Source organism: Xenopus laevis, chromosome 2L (genome assembly GCF_017654675.1).
Source record: "Xenopus laevis strain J_2021 chromosome 2L, Xenopus_laevis_v10.1, whole genome shotgun sequence".
NCBI lineage: Eukaryota > Metazoa > Chordata > Amphibia > Anura > Pipidae > Xenopus > Xenopus laevis.
The window spans coordinates 86,832,108-86,851,106 of NC_054373.1; the positions used below are offsets into that span (position 1 = coordinate 86,832,108).

Consider the following 18,999-nt stretch of genomic DNA (forward strand, 5'->3'; position numbering starts at 1 on the left):
TGCCTTTAAGCACAGCATTTATAATGTAATGGTGGTTCAGTTTTATTCTATTGTTTATTCAATAGCAGTTTTGGTTCCATGAAAAGGTAGGGCTAGGGCAGCGACATGCAACTTTTCTCATGTAATGAGCCAGTTAGCTGGATGTTCATAGACTGAATTACAGCAAAATGATGACGTCATACAACAACCTATGGCATCCATAGACAGGGGTCGTAAAAAAATACCTTGGAAAGACATACCTCCTAGCTGGCTAGTGCTTCTGGCTGCAATGCACCTAGTAAGGCAGTCTCTGTGCAATGATTATTTGCTTTCTTGTTTTTGGAACACTGCCAGAAGCACACTGTATTTGCAGATATAGTGCTATGAGGCTTTCCTTTCTTTCTTTTGAAATTCTTTTTATTGAGATTTTCAATAAAATACAAGTATATGACAATATGATAAACATACAGTGTTTCAATAAGGAGCAAAAGAAGTATTCATGAGCATTACAGTAAACATTTGACATGAAAGACAACAAAATAAATAAACAAACAAAGAAAAAGGGGAAATACAAATAACATAAAATAATGAAATATCAGAATAATAATAATAAAGTAAAATAAAATTAATTTAGATAGTTTAGAAAAATAGACCTGGTATTCTCTCCTACCAATTAAAGTCTGACAATGCCAAAAAATATATGAAGAACCATTTTTGTGAATGAAGGCATTAAATATCTCTTTTAGCATTTTATTAGCATAGATCTTGTCCCATAAGTCCAAGGATAAATGACCTCTTATCAGCCTCTAAAGATGAGATATAAAGAGACCATCTATTCCTTATTCTATTTCTCTGGAGAAGATCATCCATTCTAAATCTAATTACCTCTTGAATACATAAGTTAAATAGATAAGACAGCACGTCCTTCAAAGAAGGGGGGTTCTCTTTTATCCAGTACAAGAATATAGATTTCCGAGTAGCTGCCATAACTAACCAACAAAAAGATAATATTTCATCTGAGACATTAATAGAAGAGCCATTGCAAGATACCTGAAAAAAGTCCTTCACATCTACTAGAGCATATTGAGGATTTAAAGAGACATCTAAATTAGTCAATTTTTTAATAAAACCTTTTATTTTTTCCCATAGGTTTCTAATAATCGGACAATCCCAGATATAATGAAAGAAGTCAACATTCTTCTCTGTACATTTTGGACAAAAAGAAATCTTCTGAGAGCTATCACAGTTTTGGAACAATAAGCCATAACCTAAATGAATGAGCCGGAAATGTTGGTCTCTCCAGGACTCAGAACATATATTCTTTCTAAAATTTTGGAAAGAATGCAGAAGTTCCCTGGAAGAAACATCAGTTCCCAAAAATGAAGACCATTTTTTGCTCGAATTCTCTAGTGGATCTAAATCCTTGGAAACTGACTTTAAAAGATGTAATGAGATCCATGAAATATTATTTAGTTTAATATCATCAACCAACTGTAATAAATCTTTATAAAACTGATGATGACTTAATTGTGTTTTTGTTCTATTATCGATTAATTGAAAGCCTTGTCTAATCTGCAAATAGCTGAGCCTTTCCTTCTCAGAAAGACTATACTTTTCCTTAAACATTTTCCAAGGGAGTGGAGGCTTTCCTACCCATGAACAATAGTTGAGGTGAGCATCTATAACAGATATGCAGGAACTATTTCTTTGCAATTAAACAGACTGAGTGGGATACAGAGCATTTCCACTGGTTATACATGCATAAAACTAGACAAATGATACCATAAAAAGCAACAATAGCCAGACTGTCTGAAGGGAGAGAATAATACCATAAATAACTTTTATGGTACATAACAGTTGTATTTATATTATATATTCAAGCATTCATAAAGGAACAACTTATTCTGCAGCACTGTACAGTTTAAAGGGGTATACATCAAACATACATATTACACAGAAATACAACAGATACAAGAGGTAAAAATGACCATGCCATTTAGAACTTACAACCTAAAAAAACAAACAAAAAACAAATGTATTATTGATGATGACAGAAATTGCTATTGTAGTATACCATATTTAAAGTGATAATGACAGATTCTTATTTTGGGATAGGAACAGAAAAGAGTACAGTGGGGCTCATTTATCAACACTGGGCACATTTGTTCACAGGCAGTTGCCTATAGCAACCAATCAGTGATTAGCATTTTAAAGAATTTAAAGCCAGTTGTAAGTAGGACAATGTATGCAGCGATCTGATTGGTTGCCATGGGTTACTGCCTGTGAGGATATTTGCCCAGAGTTGATAAATGAGCCCCACTGTATATTTAATAAATACATGCATGTTTTTACTATGAGGCAATGTGAGAGGGACACTTAGGGGCCAATTCATTAACTTCGAGTGAAGGATTCGAAGTAAAAAAACGTCGAATTTCGAAGTGTTTTTTGTGCTACTTCGACCTTCGACTACGAATCGAATGATTGTAACTAAAAATCGTTCGCCCATTCTACCATTCAATAGTCGAAGTACTGTCTCTTTAAGAAAAAACTTCGACCCCCTAGTTCGCCACCTAAAAGCTACCGAACCCAATGTTAGCCTATGGGGAAGGTCCCCATAGGCTTGGCTAAGTTTTTTTGGTCGAAGGATATTCCTTCGATCGTTGGATTAAAATCCTTTGAATCGTTCGAGTCGAAGGATTTAATCGTTCGATCAAACGATTATTCCTTCGATCGTTCGGTCGCAGTTTTTGTGCAAAATCCTTCGACTTCGATATTCGAAGTCAAAGGATTTTCATTCCCAGTCGAATAATCGAGGGTTAATTAACCCTCGATATTCGACCCTTGATGAATTTGCCCCTAAATGTGAGAGGGATACTAAAAAAACAGTTTATAGCTTTGCCATCGTGAAACAGAATTTCAGAAATGTAATCAAAACCCAATCTATTTGCCATTTCACTGTCAGTGCCATTTTATGTTGCTACACTGCCGGTTGCCGGTTGTAAACACAGGGTGTGGTGCTGATCAATTGGCAACCCAGAGTAATAGAATCTATTGCAGTATGCCAAGGCCATATATTATATTCTATAGAGGGATGGCAGTTAAAGGGTAAAGAAGAACAGATACCTAAAATAAACATAGTATGTTTACTTTTTTTGTTCGCCTCAGCGGTGGTCAAATTGTCCATGTCACAGAGAGGTGACAGACTGAGCACAATGCAAAGGTAAAACAGCTTTTGTACAGAGGCGTGTGTCACCATTCTATATATTTCAGCCAGAGCAAATAACATTATAAGCAGGCATACTAACAGTTGCCATTTTATGTTGGGCGACAGTTAAGATGCCCAGTAGCCTTACATTTGTATGCCTTTACTCTGTAAATTATGGCAGGAGACAATGGTGCTATATAAATAAAAATATTCTGGAATTTAATTTATAAAAAAAATTTCACAACATAGATTGTCGGTATGTGCATACACATATACATATACACATCTACAGAGCGATTTGCATCAGGGTAAATGTCACTGCTATACAATGAGTCTAAAGTGGAGCGCTATGTAACAAATGTAACTATGTAACACTATGTAACAAATATTTGGCTACAGGTGTCTAGACCTATGCACACTAGTTAGCTTACTGTGCCTGGCTGGGCACATCTAGGTGACAAAGATGGGTATAGAAATCAATGTGATCACCAGAGTTAGCTACATTGGAAAGGGTAATGCTGGGAGACATGATTTGGTCATCTGTGCAGCTCTAGCTGAACAGGAAAAATTAGAAAACAAAAAACAAAAAACAATCAAGAAGCTGTATATGTGCTTCTCTTTCACAGTATTAATGTTATCCTTACATACATTATCATCTAAGCAAAATAGCTCACAGTGGTCTGTTCACCTTTGAAATAACTTTTAGTAGAGTGATATTCTGAGACAATTTGCAACTGTTTTTTTTATTTTCTGCAGTTTTCAAGGTATACTGTTTTTAATTTGGCAGCTTTCCAGCTTGCAATGTCCAAATTACCCTAGCAACCATGCACTGCTTTAAATAAGCAGCTGGACTACGAATAGGAGAAGGCCTGATTGGAAAAATTAATAATAAAAGGTGGCAATAACAATGAATATGTAGCCTTACAGAGCAGTTGTTTTTTTTTTTAGATGGGGTCAGTGACCCCAAAGTGAAAAGAGTCAGAAGAAGGCAGCAAATAATTAAAATACTATAAAAAATAATGAAGTAAATAAATAATGAAGAACAATTGAAAAGTTGCTTAGAATTTTCTATAACATACTAAAAGTTAACTTAACGGTGAACCACCCCTTTAAGTACTTTGCAAGTGAGTAAAGATATTAGATCTAACCACTCACTGGGGGTCATTTATCAACACTGGGCAAATTTGCCCATGGGAAGTTACTTATAGCAACCAATCAGTGATTAGCTTTTTAATGCCAGCTGCAAGTAGAACAATGAATGCAGCAATCTGATTGGTTGCCATGGGTTACTGCCCATGGGCAAATTTGCCCAGTGTTGATAAATGACCCCCACTGTCTCCTTAGTTCCAGCTACCAGCATATCCAGTATAAATGCTGGCTAGGCAGAAAAACTTCCCGATTGAGAGGCTGCAGTGGTGGAACTACCGGGGGAGCAGGGGGTGCGAGCGGGCCAGGGCCCGCACCCCCTCAGGGGCCCCCGGCAGTTTGCGCGCCGCTTATTCACAGCCAGTTCCGGGTGTACGGAGGGGGGCAGGGGCCCGGCTGCGCGCCCTGTGCCAGGGCCCGCCCCCCTCATATTATTGCACCTGGCTCATATTATTCAATGGACTTATATGTATATGTATGAGACCGGTTATCTGGAAACTTGTTATTCGGAAAGCTCCGAATTTCGGAATGACCGTCTTCTATAAACTCCATTTCATCAAAATAACCCAAATTTTTAAAAAATTATATCCTTTTTCTCTGTATAATAAAACAGTACCTTGTACTTGATCCAAACTAAGATATAATGAATCCTTATTGGAAGTAAAACCACTCTATTGTTTTTTTTTAATTTACATGATTTTCTAGTAGACTAAAGCTATATAAAGACCCAAATTACGGAGAAATCAGTTATCTGAAAAACTACAGGTCCCAAGCATTCTGGATAACAGGTCCTACACCTGTATTGCGGGAAATATGGAAATATACACAGAGAGGCAAATTGCTAATCTTCCTGTCTAGGGACCTTTTGTGTAGTTAAAGGTACTATACTGCTCATGCACCCTGAATAAGGGACACATCTTTTATAACAGCAATGGCACACATGGCTACTTTTGTTGCTTCTTTAAAAGGATTTATATAGTTACTTGCTTAGGCTGATGAAGCCATTAGCTTTGCAGCCATGCCATTAGCCTTACAGCATATGCCACAGCGTTCAGGATCTTCAATGTATATCCTTTAGCCAACTTTGATTTCTAGCTGATAGTTTGCCCTTTGAACCTGCTGGGTTCACTATCTGTACATAAGGCAGGTTTACATGCCTTTTATTGCTACTTTTATGCACACAGTCAAGAGTTCTGACAGCCTCTTTTTAAAAGTTATCTTTGGTAAAAAGTTTCTGTTTGCTACAAAATAATAAAGACGGTGTGGTCCACAGATAGGTTTGCCACTTCAGGCTAGTGCCACACAGGGGCTGAGTTGAAGGCCAAGAATGAGCTGGTCTCTGCTCACTGCATACTCTTGCACTAAAATCCGCTCCGTGTGACTGCTCCCACTGACACAGGAACTATTAGTGCAAACAGGAGTGAGCAAAGGCCAAAGGAACCCTTGATTGCATGTGGCCCTAGCCTTAAACATGGCCACATATTGAATCCACATCCTGCACAGCTAATAGCAATTAATGTAGATGCATACGGCATGGCTGTGCAGAAACCACTACTGTCTGCAAACAACTATATCTGCAAAGATGTTGCGAGTTGTGGTGGGCTTGAAGATTGCAGGACTGAAACATATATATGGCTTACACAAGCTGTACCCCATCTCCAGACTGAGTTGTCAACTTGTTGGTCTATTGCTTATGCCCTTCCAACCTCCTACAAATGATATCTATCTGAAAATTATATATATATATATATATATATATATATATATATATATATATATATATATATATATATATATATATATATATATATATATATATTGAATAAAATACCCCCTATTGTAAAATATGAAGATGTTATAAGTCACTGAGGAGTTCTATAATCGTATAAAAGTACGAGGCTGGAGGCCGAAGGCCGGGTGCTTTTATACAGGTCATGGAAGTCCGAGGTTACTTCTAATATACTAATATTTTCCAACAAGGGGTACTTTATTTATTATAATACACCAGATTTAGTGAGTCAGGTGACAAAAATTCCATCACTACTTGCCGTTTATAACTAATGACACACTAGTCACTGTTTATATAGTGAATAAAGTACCACCTATTGTAAAATAAAAGGATATTATACGTTACAGAGGAGTTTCATGAACATATAAAAACATGTGGCTAAAGGCCAAGTGTTTTTATACAGGTCATGGAACTCCAAGGTAACTTCGAATAGCCTCATATTTTGCAACTGGGGGTACTTTATTTATTATAATAAACAAGTTTCAGTGAGTCAAATGACATCAGAACTCACCGTTTATAACTGATGACCTCAGAACCGTTTAAAAGGATATAATTTACAAGATATTCATGGCTTTTGTGTTATTGATATGTATATATATCCTCTCCTTTGGCTGTCATTATGAGACAAGCCGATAATGTAATGTGTGGCATGTGTTAAATAAACATGAAAATGCAACAACGTCAGATCTCATGGAAACATTGAAAAGACCATTTCTGTTCACATAAACTGTCACATTTCAGGTAGATTATTCAAGAAGATTATAGCCTCTGGGAAATAAAAAATAATCTGAACATTATTTTAACAGAAGCATCTTTGTGAAACTTTGTGAAATGTAGCAAGTGCTGACTTGTTTACTTTATTTCTTAGGAAACACGTTTTGTGAGGCAATAAGACCCAGATGGGAGTGAGGATACAGACTGAGGAAAGATAACGTCTGGATACAGGGCTGTGAGCTAACATCAAGGAGTAAATGGTCAGGGACCCTTTAAGAATCGGTGTGGCAGAATGCTTGAGTGTGGTTGCACGCTGCTTGAGTAAAGTACAAGCACTTATCCCACGATACAACTCGCAGGGCTTACTCTATAATTAGCAATACAAAAAATACAACAGCAACCAGCTACTCACATTCCTCCCCAAGGCTCCATATCAGCTGAATCCCAGCTCAGTCCTCCAAAGTGCGCCCTGCCTGTCAGACCTGTCCGCTCACTGCAGCAACAGGCTCTGCCCCTGACAAATAGTTACTAAACAGATCAGGAAGCGGCTCCTCCCTCTGCACAAACCAATTGGTCTGTAGGAAAGGGATTCTGAATGGCTGCATTTGTGAACAGTTCTGTGTGACAGGTGAGTTAGCCAATCAAATCGCTGTTTTAAACGGAAGCCCAATCAGCCCGCGAGAGGACGTTCTGCAGCTAAGAAAAAAAAACTACACACGCTGTGAGTAATGTAAGAGTGGCTGCTTAAAGGGGTTGTTCACCTGCTTTGACTTAACTCTTAGCATGAGGTAGAGAGCGATATTCTGAGATAATTTGCAATTGGTTTTCATTTTTGTATTATTCGTGGTTTTTGAGTTATTTAGCTTTTTATTCGGCAGCTCTCCAGTTTGCAATTTCAGCCATCTGGTTGCTAGGGTCCAAATTCCCCTAGCAACCATACACTGATTTGAATAAGAGACTGCAATATGAATAGGAGAGGCCTGAATAGAAAGAGGAGTAATACAAAGTAGCGATAACAATAAATGTGTAGCCTTACAGAGCATTTGTTTTTTTTTAGATGGGATCAGTGACCCCCATTTGAAAGCTGGAACAAGTCCAAAGGAGACCGCAAATAATTCAAAAACTCTAAAAAAATAAATAAATGAAGACCAAATGAAAAGTTGCTTAGAATGGAAAGTTCTATAACATACTAAAAGTTAACTTAAAAGTGAAGCTCCCCCTTTAAGTCTTCTTGTGTAGAGATTTCTTACAATACATTATAAATTGGTATAAAAAGGAAACTGCAATGGTAAAACGTAAAGAAGTAAAACATAAATAATACAAATATACAGTTACATGAAATCTTTAATACCGTGTGTTAACAGTCATAAGAGAAACAAGGTTGCTGCCCTACAGAGCTCACAATCTAAGATAGATGGTAACTTGCACACACAAAAAGGAGGTTGATAAGTGAAGCCATTTACAATGGTTTGAACACTGGGACAGTAACTGTGTGAAGACTATCATATCCTGTGCTACAGGTTTGGCCTTGGATTCAAACTAGGCCCTGGCATTTCAGATACACAGAGGCCCAAACAGCCCCCCATCAGCACGATTAATAGCGACTGTCTAGCTCTGGCATCTTACAGCAGGCCCTCTGACATTTGTCTAGGGACTTATGATCAGCTGACATCGAGAGGGTTCTGGACCACTAAGATTGGGACAGTTGGAAGATAAGCAGACTAAAAAATGCATTAATACTTTAAACGTTTTTATATTTGATTTCAATGTGATTAACTGATAATCAGGAAAAATTAGCAGACAAGCCAAGCCTATGATTAGAACATTCTACAAATAATGCTACAGACTTCCTTGCCTTATCCCAATGATCACGTCAAATATCTTATTTCTATTTTTTCTTTTTTGAAAATAAAGTAAAACAGATTGATTTAAAAAAAAAATGAAAATATAGGACTACACCCATTTTTGTGGCCATTCCCCCAGATTACTGTGTTGATTAACAAAAATTGGCAAGTTTGAACACATTTCTGTGGTTTTTATGTGTTATTACAGTTTTGCAAATGAAGGTGAATTGCCCTTTAAGCTGTGAGTCCCAAGAGACTTTCTTATCTTAAACTTTTACAAAAGTATCTAAGTATCTAAGGATCTATTAGACACTTTGTATCTTTTTCTGGCTGTTTAGTGCAGGAGATCAAAGAGAAAGTCGGTACATATCAGTAACAAACCTGGGACTGCGGGCTGAGCTCTCAAAATCGGAAATGAAAAATCTAAAAACGGGACAGTTGGGAGGTATTTATCATGGCAATTCAATTCAACAAGTTTATTACTTTAACAAGTTTTTGGACTTGAGCTCTGTAGGGACAACTGCAAAAAACAGGTGCTACCCAGGTGCCAAACGGCTGCCCTGTATCTTTTTCTGGACTACAACTCTCAGCTACAACATAGTTGAGAGCTATGATATTGCATTGCATTTTAGTTCAATAATACCAGGGACATTTGGGATAAAAAAAAAGTACACCCTACAATTAGCCCTGTCTGCTGGATTTCTCAGTATGTGCTAAGGGGGCTTAAAAAATGTGGGTGCATAAATAGAAAATAGGAGTTGAGCAGAAGCTGTGCTGGTGGAGGCTGCTGGGAAACAAGGTGGCGCAACAAAACATGAGATCCAGGTAGATAATAAAAGGCACAGTCACATGCTCCTGCTAAATGTGAAAAGTGATTTTAAACTTATATAGGCAATTCCTTATTTATGCTGGGCCTGATGACTAGAGGCTTTAAAAAGTGCCTATAAGGCAAAGCAGCAGCCAGATTAGCCTGTCTGCTAAGTGGAAAATTATGTAGACACCATTTTCTTAGTGACACTCACCTAGTCCCTTAGGAAATGCCAAAGTGTGATTTTCTCTTTCTATGCCAACTGCCAAGCATGGCACTTCAAACACATTAGCCTGCTAGGATCCTATCTCCTGGGGATGACAAACAAATAATTTTGGTGGCACAGGTATTTGAACTTCCTGGTATGATTCTCTGAAAGATTGGTTGCTTCCAGTGCCCTCTCTCTCTAAATTGTGTACACATGCATGCACACACAACATTTGTATTTAATGCATACAACTAACTGTGACTGTAGATGAATGAAGTCAGCAACCCAGTTTTTCAGTGTCAAGTGTTTCAGGTCAGGTTCTTGGTATAGGATAGGTATGTTTTTGTACAAAGATATAGTATACCTTTAAGGCTTTACTACTAGAGTGAAACACATAATACATGTGACAAATGTAGGACATAATAAGAATTTCTCTTTGCTGCAAAGTACCATGTTATGATGAATACAAAAAAGGAAAGAGAAGAAAGAATTACCAGGGGAATAAATGGTAACACACATTAAAATCATTGCCACAATAATAACATCGTTTTATGGAACTGAGTCTGAATGTTGCTGCACCATCATAAGTGTTTTCTGTCCCTTTTTTAAACCTGTCCCCTTCATTTTTAGTGTGTATTCATAGCAGAACTTTATGGTAGAAAACAGTTAACTGACAGCTTTCCTCTCATAGTTGAGAAAAAAAACCTCTTAAGAGTTGTAAAATATCAGTCTTCCTATGTCCTGGGAAAGCACTCAAGCATTTCTATGTAACTAAAAAGGAATTTTTCATCCCTGCAGCAACATACTCTAAAAATAGATGGGGTGTTTGTGAAATACCAAAGAACATATTAATAGGCTTTACTTTTCATTCACTAGTACTTTACATTCATTAGTAGTTTGGCTGATAGCACACATGGAGTATTTTCCATTGGTGCCCATTTATGCCCTTGCTTTCAATTATTATTTCAAAATGAAACAGATAAATATTTTTTCATGATTTTCTTGAAAACATACATGTAAACTTGATTATATGTGGCCTGTGCTGGTGCTTTGTAGACCAAATACACCAGAATGAAGTGCTTTGAGGCTGAAAAGCTCAAGTACCAATGCTGTCATGTATTTCATAACTGAATGGGATGCACAAGAGGTAGCGTTTTTTATAATATGCACATTTCAGTGAATCATGTGACACAAATTACTTCACTAAACACACAATAAACTGATGTCATTACTAGCCACCATTTATAAAAATATAATATACAAGATATTCATTGCTTATTTAAATAAAATGAGAATCAAAAGTGCAGAACCCATACTGTTGGTTCAGAAAGCTAACTCAAAACAATATCCCCAGAAAGAAAATGTTGATGGACACTATTACAGCACTAAAGCACACTAGTATGATTGACTATACCCTTTTTTCTGTCTGGTATTCAGCCTTTGAAAACCACAATCACAGGACCTGGTAAAACTAGACTGTGCAGTTTAAAACTGTAAAGGTATAGAACATTGCAACTTTGATTTGGTAAACTTATAATTTTAAAAACTATGAACACATATCTGTACAGAAAAGGGATGGAGAATTACTCTGTCATTTTCTGTAATACAAGCCCACTGGTAGCTTCCTGCTCTGCAGAATGGTGATAAGAGGAAGAGAGAAAAGAAAAAAGAAATATTTTGTCAACGAAACAGCATATGCAATGGAAAATATGATCATTGTTGTTGACTGATATAAAGTCCCCTTATTCGTTTGAACACACAGAACAGTAGTTTGGTTGGCAGCTCGAACCTGATCACATCAGGGATCTAGAGCGCCTGTGTTACTGTAAAATGCTGCCAATTTTATTGGATATGCACTATAGTTTTGTATTTATGACCGCATTATAAAACACCCTTCCCTACTTGCAGCTTCTTTCAATCCCTTAATGGTCCGCAATATCTGGGGGGAGTCAGTTACCAAACCAGGTTCTAATGCTTCACAACTAATAAGCTACACATTACCACGTCCCTTACGATCTCTTTTCTCTCTTTATGGCAACATATCTGTCACTAAACTGCAACAAGACACACACAGACTTTTAGTAGGAAGACTGAGAATTTCACAGTTTAACTACATCAGGGTTTGTTAAACTTTTTTCTGAGGCATCATGGAGACTAACCCTTTCCAAACAGCAGGGGACCCATTTTTAGGTCCTGACCTGTATGGAAAAAAAATATCTCTGTGTAAGCTCCAAGGTAAAGGGCTTGAATATAAATGCAAAAGGAAAGAGAATAAGTAAGCAAAAACTCCACAAAACTAGAGAATGTTTGTGGTATTGCTTTTCTGAGTCTTGCTAAGTGACATGCACAGTGTGAATTAGGTCATGGACAAACCTGTGGGGAAGGCATGTGACATTTACAGTTTTTCTGAAACGATGAGACATGCTAGAACAGCAAACCTCAGAGCAACAAGAGAGATGTGTCTTGAAGGTATGATAAAACTGCCCATGGCTACACAGCAGCTTGTTTATATAAACAGTAGTAGAGTTTCTGAAGCAAACACACCAGTTGTACCAGAGCAGGGAAAAAGTACTTTATATTTTCATTACTTCGAGAAAAAAAAAATCAAACCTCAAAACAGATATACATATAAAGTTATACAGAAAAACCACTTTGACTTACATTGAACAAAATTAAAGGTACCCCGACCCAGCTAAATTAACAGTAGTATCAGTGTTGTGACATAAACACAATAAATCAAGCATAGTGATATTTGTACTGTAGTAGACTAATATAAAGACTCCAATAATTTCACTTACTGTAAAGGACTGTTGATACACATTTTTGTTTTTGATATGTGAGCCATGAAAATTCATATTCCTTATCAGTATAAGGGGTGCTAGGACCCTAGGAACATACCTCTGCTGCCTCTAACTCCGACCACATCATGATCTGTAAGTAGGTGAGCTGTGTACATTAGAGGACAGAACTGATAAAGACTGGGGCTAGCCTTGGGCATCCTTCTCTTCTGGACTGGCTCTGTTCCCTAATTTCATTTTGTGTATTCTATGTGCCACATTTGATGTGTAGCTTAGAACATGTGGAAGATAAGATGCTGTAAATGTCAATCATACATTTTATAAAATTGCTAAATTTAGCATAGCTTTGCAGTTTTGTATTTTGGAGTAGAAAGACATATTTACCCATATTGTAATACTCAGAAAGTGTACTTTCCTGGTGTATATTGTTTTCTGTGGTCAACTTACTGTTATGGGCTTTTACCACAGATAAAAGAAGGTAGTGTGTTTTTTACACAAGATTGTGACAGCCATAAAATTTGTACATGGTATTTTGAGGTTACCTTCAAGAGGCTGGTTAACTTTCCGGAGAAACTCTTGAGTGTGGGAGCCAAAAGGAAGATGCATCACAATGTCCATATCCAGGGACCTAATTCTGATGGTTATGTCAGTTCCTAAATGCACATAAATTCAAATGGTGGACATTTAATTACAAATTGCAATTTATAAAACACTGCATACATACAGTAGGTGTGTATCTTATCTATAAGGCATATAGTTTGTCCGTTTCTGTGTTTGGGTTCTTTGTGTTAGAAGAATTCTCAAGAATTCTTGAGACCTGGGGTTTTCTAGATCTTTCTGTAATTTGGATCTATATACATTAAACCTACTAAAAAACATAAAATAAACCAATGGGATTGTTTTGCTGCCAATATGGATTTATACAGCTTAGTCAGAATCAAGAACAAGGAACTGTTTTATATTACAGAGAAAAAGGAAACCTACGATTTAATTGTTTAAAATTGATTTTATGGGAGAAGGTCTTAATTTGGAGTTTTCTGGATAACAGGTTTCAGCATAAGACTTTCCAAACCATAAGTATCCTTCCATCACAAGCACATCAAAAAGTAGTTTGGCTGAAAAAATATAATAGCCTAGCCAGGGGTATATTTAGGTCAATGACTAATTTTTGTTTTCAAAAATTTTAGCTTCTCTCAACAACGATAGCCAACCATTGTATCCAACTAATCAGGTTTCAGCATTCCATAGGGTATGATCGAATGCAACAAAACACATTCCTCCCAACTGACCACAAACTTGTGCCCAGCAAAATTTGCCACTGATGATGCTTTTATCAAAAACACAACAAAGTGGGATTACAACTTTGAAGATGCAAGCAATTTAACTCAGTTTATGGAAAGCATAAACATACACTGTAATTCTTGGGGAAAAATGCTAGATTGTGGGAACAAAATCATGGTGATACACTTTTCACTTTGCATACTGCACTGTGTCATAGTGCATAAAACTCAACACTATAGCGAATTATACAAACAGGAGTCATTACTCATTTTTATGAAAATGAATTATATGTTGTATAAAAAATGTAGGGATGCGCCGAATCCTAGATCCAATAGAATACAAACATGAGACTGGACAACTAATCATGAACATTTTTTGTTTCCTTGTACTGTACCTTGGGTAAGTAAATAATCAACCAGCGTAGAGATCTGATTGCTTAAGCTGGTCATAGATGCACAGATATAATCTTTTCATAAGATTTTCTGAATATGTGGACTCCAAATAATCGTCTCAACAATTTTTGTACCATGTATTACATGTATTACCTGTCTGAAGGTATCTATGGATGACTGTCACTACTATTTATGAGACATAAAGTTTGTACAGTTGCTGTCTGTCAATGAATGGCCTGAACATCATCTGATTTGTTATTTTCCTACTTTAAGCCTACAGTTTAAATCTAAATGGTTTGTTTTAGATTGTGGCATTGAAACAAATGATTCATATCTGAATGTTCGTTGTACAAGGCATAAAATCTGATCATCTATGGCTCGCTTTAGATTTGAGGCAGAGATGTGTCACTCTGCTAAGGACTGCAATCAACCAGTAAATGTCCACATTGCTGCTATTGGAGAATATTGGTGAATATTGAACCTACTGTGCTACCTTTTATCTGTTGGTCCTGATAATTAATCATTTATTAAGTTGGATAAAACCACTGGTGCCCATATGAATAATTTTGCTTCATAAGTATTAACACGGGTAGGCCCATTTATCAAAGTTCAAATTTCAAATTCATGTGAATTTTTTTTTTAATTCGAATATACTCAACTGGGAGGTTATTTAAGAAACAAGTCTAATATTCGATCTAATGGTTCCGCCCCGAAAATTTAAATCATATTTGATTCATATCCGATTCGTATGAATCAAGTTTTTTTCAGGAGAAAAACTCGATTGGAAAAACTCAGTTGGAAGTCAGGAAGGCTATTTACATCTCCAAATGACTCAACAGGCCTCTGCCATTGACTTGTAAATGAACTCGGCGGGTTTTAGGTGGTGAATATTTGAATTATGGTCGAGGTGTGATAAATCTTACATTCAAATTTACATTCGAATAGTGGGATTAAAATTTGAATTGTGAATTTTGACACTCAAAAATTCTAATTCTAATTTACTATTCGACCTTTGATAAATCTGCCTCTAATTGTTCATATTAAAAGGGTGGTTCACCTTTAAATTAAATTGTAGTATTTTATATAAATGCCAATTCTAAGCAACTTTTCAATTGGTCTTCATTATTTTTTATTGTTTTTGAATTATTTGTCTTCTTCTTCTGACTCTTTCCATCTTTCAAATAGGGGTCACTGAATAGAGTCTTGTACGGGTCCATTTTTTGAAAACCGTACCCGCAACCCAAACCCGCAATTTGACTCGCATATTCCCGCTACCCAACCCGCAATAGGCCAACTAACCTTTCAACCCAGGGGGCATGAAACCGGAAGTGACATCACTCCAGTGCCAAAGTTTCCCAAAAAAAAATTAAAAACTGGAAGAACCACAAGGGTGAGAGAGATCAAGCCCACACCTTTGTTGGGTACCCAACCGGGTTACATGCAGACTGCCTGCACAGCCAAGGAATCAAGGACTTTTTGGCTGAAACCCGACCACTTTGCAGGTATTCCACACAGAGCACAGGCGCCCTAGGCAAGTCGGGCAGTCACGGCGCCGGCTTAGCGTGCGCATGCGCTGATTAGAGTTCTTGCGCATGCGCACAAGCGAAAAAATGCTAAAATGCCACAGATAGTTGGACAGAGAAGGGAACCGGACTAGAGGTAGGTGACAGAGGCGGTACGTGCCTGGCGCCCCCCCAGCTTTGCGCCCTAGGCACGTGCCTACTCTGCCTACCCCTAGTTCTGGCCCTGATTCCGCAGGTACGCGCAGGTACCCAACCTATTTTTACTTTTTTTAGTCTTTTCTATTCAGGTCCTCTCCTATTCATATTCTAGTCTCTTAATCAGATCAATGCATGGTTGTTAGGTTAATTTGGACCCTAGCAACCCCATTGCTGAAATTGCAAACTGGAGAGCTGCTGAATAAAAAGTTAAATAACTCAAAAATCACAAAAAATAAAAAATGAAAACCAATTGCAAATTGTCTCAAAATATCACTCTCTATATCATACCAAACATTAACTCATTAACTAACAAAGGTAAATAACCGCCATACCTGATTTAAGGGGTTAGGAGAGTAAACTGTTTTTCACAAGAGAGAACCAAAAAGACTGACACAACAGCGTTACAGTACCCTCTTGTGGGCAAATAGACATTAATTAATGGTAGAATATTTTCTTGGTAACAACTTTTGAACTTTGCATTACTGAAAGTCCGTGCTTGATCAATAAGAAAAAGTATTGAGTTATGACGACATGATATTTCAGTATGAATTTTAATTAAAATTGAAAATCTAAAATTAAACTTCTCTTACCAATAATATGAAAACCTTCTGCCGGCATCACTGCAAAACAAAGGATAAAGTCATATTATAAAATACTGTAGATAAGCAGCTTTCATTTTAATGATATGCTTATAAATTTCTAGGGAGGGTGTAGAGTAGGTCAGAATGGTTGATAAGAAATAGGAGTAACATAGTGAGATTGAGATAGAGGTAAAAGGACAACGTGGAAGGATTTTTTTGCCTGGACCGGCTTCATTTTACCTAGAGAATGTAGGCATATAATATAAAGTCACAAATAAGTTGATGATTTGATTCTGTACATCTGAACATTACTTGAATAAAATCGATAGCCAGAAGAATTATGTAACATAGGTACATGGGAAAAATGCAACAAAAGAATATTCTTCGCATTAAATTTTCTTAATGTTTAAATTATATAGACGAGCCTTGATGTGACTGTTCATTTAAGCTGAATTCCAGTTTTCTGCAGAGTTATTCAAGAATGGCAATTTTTTTCAGTGTGGGGGAGTTCTCTGACATTCTGATTCCATAGGCACAAAATAATTTTAGTTCAGGTGAAAAGTGCTAGTGCAGCCTTGGTCATAACATATACCTTAATACAAATATTAGGTACAGTATGTGATTATGTGAAGCTTCGAACATTATTATTTTCACAGCAGCAGCTGGAGCTTGAGTCTACTGAGCCTTCGTCTCAATGATGACTAGTGTAAATGCTTCTTGTGTGTTATTTTGAAAGATGCCAGCCTTAAAGAGATACTGACACCAGAAATGTAACCATTTTTAACATCTACCATTGCCCAATGCTTTTACATTACCTATTTGACTCCCTGTCATAGCCTATGAGGGGGCTGCCATATTTGTGCAGCAGGAGTCCGTTTAACTGACAGGCTGAGATGGGACAGGTTGGCAAAACTGTCAGGTTTAGAAACTTCAACTAACTATAACTTAGATAAACAAACCTCTCGGCAAAAAACAAACATGATCTGTAGGTAACTATAAGGGGCCCATTTACTTAGTTCGAGTGAAGGAATAGAATAAAAAAAACTTCGAATTTCGAACTTTTTTTTTTGGCTACTTCGACCATCGAATTTGCTACTTCAACCTTCGACTACTACTTCGAATTGAACGATTTGAATTAAAAATCGTTCGACTATTCGACCATTCGATAGTCGTAGTACTGTCTCTTTAAAAAAAAACTTCAACCCCCTGGTTCGCCACCTAGAACCTACCGAAGTCAATGTTAGCCTATGGGGAAGGTCCGATTCGAAGGATTTAATCGTTCAATCGAACTATTTGCGGTAAATCCTTCGACTTCGATAGTCGAAGGATTTCAATTCAGCAGTCGAATATCGAGGGTTAATTAACCCTCGATATTCGACCATAAGTAAATTTGCCCCTTAATGTACATTCATATTTTAAAAAGTAGTTTTATAGTGTCAGTATCACTGCATTGATTAAGGGGACCCACAATTGTTTTAGATATCCTTTACCTTGTTCTATGATAAAACCATCTGCCAATGGAATGATTTCATCCAGTGAAACATCATCAGCACAAATAGCCATTCTCTTGTGCTTGTACAAGAATATTCTGCAAATAACAAAAGTTTAATGGTTTCTTAAAATACAAATAACAAATACAATGAAGTAACCAAATCCTGATCCAACAATGCTAAACAAATTAAGAAAAGTATTTTGTGCCCTTTGGTGATAATTGCACAATGAAAAGTATGGAAATGCTACATAATACTTTCAGAAAAAAATACAAGGGCTTCATAATAATTCTTTCATTTTCTTAACCAGAATCTTACACTTATAACTTCTGCATATTTACAGTGTGATATATTGACTTCTGATGACACATCCTAAAATAAGTGTATAATTTGCAATAAATGCTACTTTATAAAAAGCAGTGATTGGTTTAATGTATATAGTAGCATTACAATGAGAGTCTTCCACAATTTTTCAAGCCCATGCTGCCTGGAACATGTTTGGTAGATACACAATACAAGCAGTTATTCTACATATGTTGATGACCACCTTGTGATGGAGCATTTAGGGATCAGTGAACTATGGTATTGAACTACTTCTGAGTGTGTATAAGATTTGTGCTACAGGAAATGCATTTGAGGCATTCTTACTATGGGTTACTGGGGTTAGATGTTTATTGTTATGAATGTACTTCACTTCATGTTAAAGGAAAACTATTCCCCACAAACAATGTAGGTCTCTATTAAAAGATACTGAGTAAAACAGCTCATGTGTAAAACCTTGCTTCGTGTAAATAAACCATTTTCATAATAATATACTTTTTTAGTAGTATGTGCCATTGGGTAATCATAAATAGAAAATTGCCATTTTAAAAAATAAGGGCCGCCCCCTGAGATCGTAAGATTCACTGTGTACACATACAAACCACATGTAAGGTCACATGAGCCAATTAACAGACAGAGTTCTGCCTTTTGCTTCCTCACCTCTTCCTGTTACAGTTAGGGGCCGATTCATCAATAGTCGAATATCGAGGGTTAATTAACCC

The 18,999-nt window shown here is 36.8% G+C and overlaps 1 protein-coding gene across 2 annotated transcripts in view; it reads right to left on the bottom strand.

Annotated features, from left to right (window-relative positions):
* inpp5b.L (inositol polyphosphate-5-phosphatase B L homeolog) overlaps positions 1-18,999 on the bottom strand; it is a 56,463-nt gene that overhangs the window by 32,831 nt on the left and 4,633 nt on the right. Inside the window, exons 4-6 of one of the 2 annotated variants that reach the window (XM_041582142.1) lie at positions 17,957-18,054; positions 16,476-16,505; positions 13,034-13,144 (exon numbers count right to left, since the gene is read on the bottom strand). In XM_041582142.1, the coding sequence (XP_041438076.1) occupies positions 13,034-13,144; positions 16,476-16,505; positions 17,957-18,054 (239 nt within the window). Of the gene's footprint in view, positions 1-7,245; positions 7,405-13,033; positions 13,145-16,475; positions 16,506-17,956; positions 18,055-18,999 lie in introns of those variants that run through there. The other variant, XM_018246707.2, reaches the window with a different exon arrangement.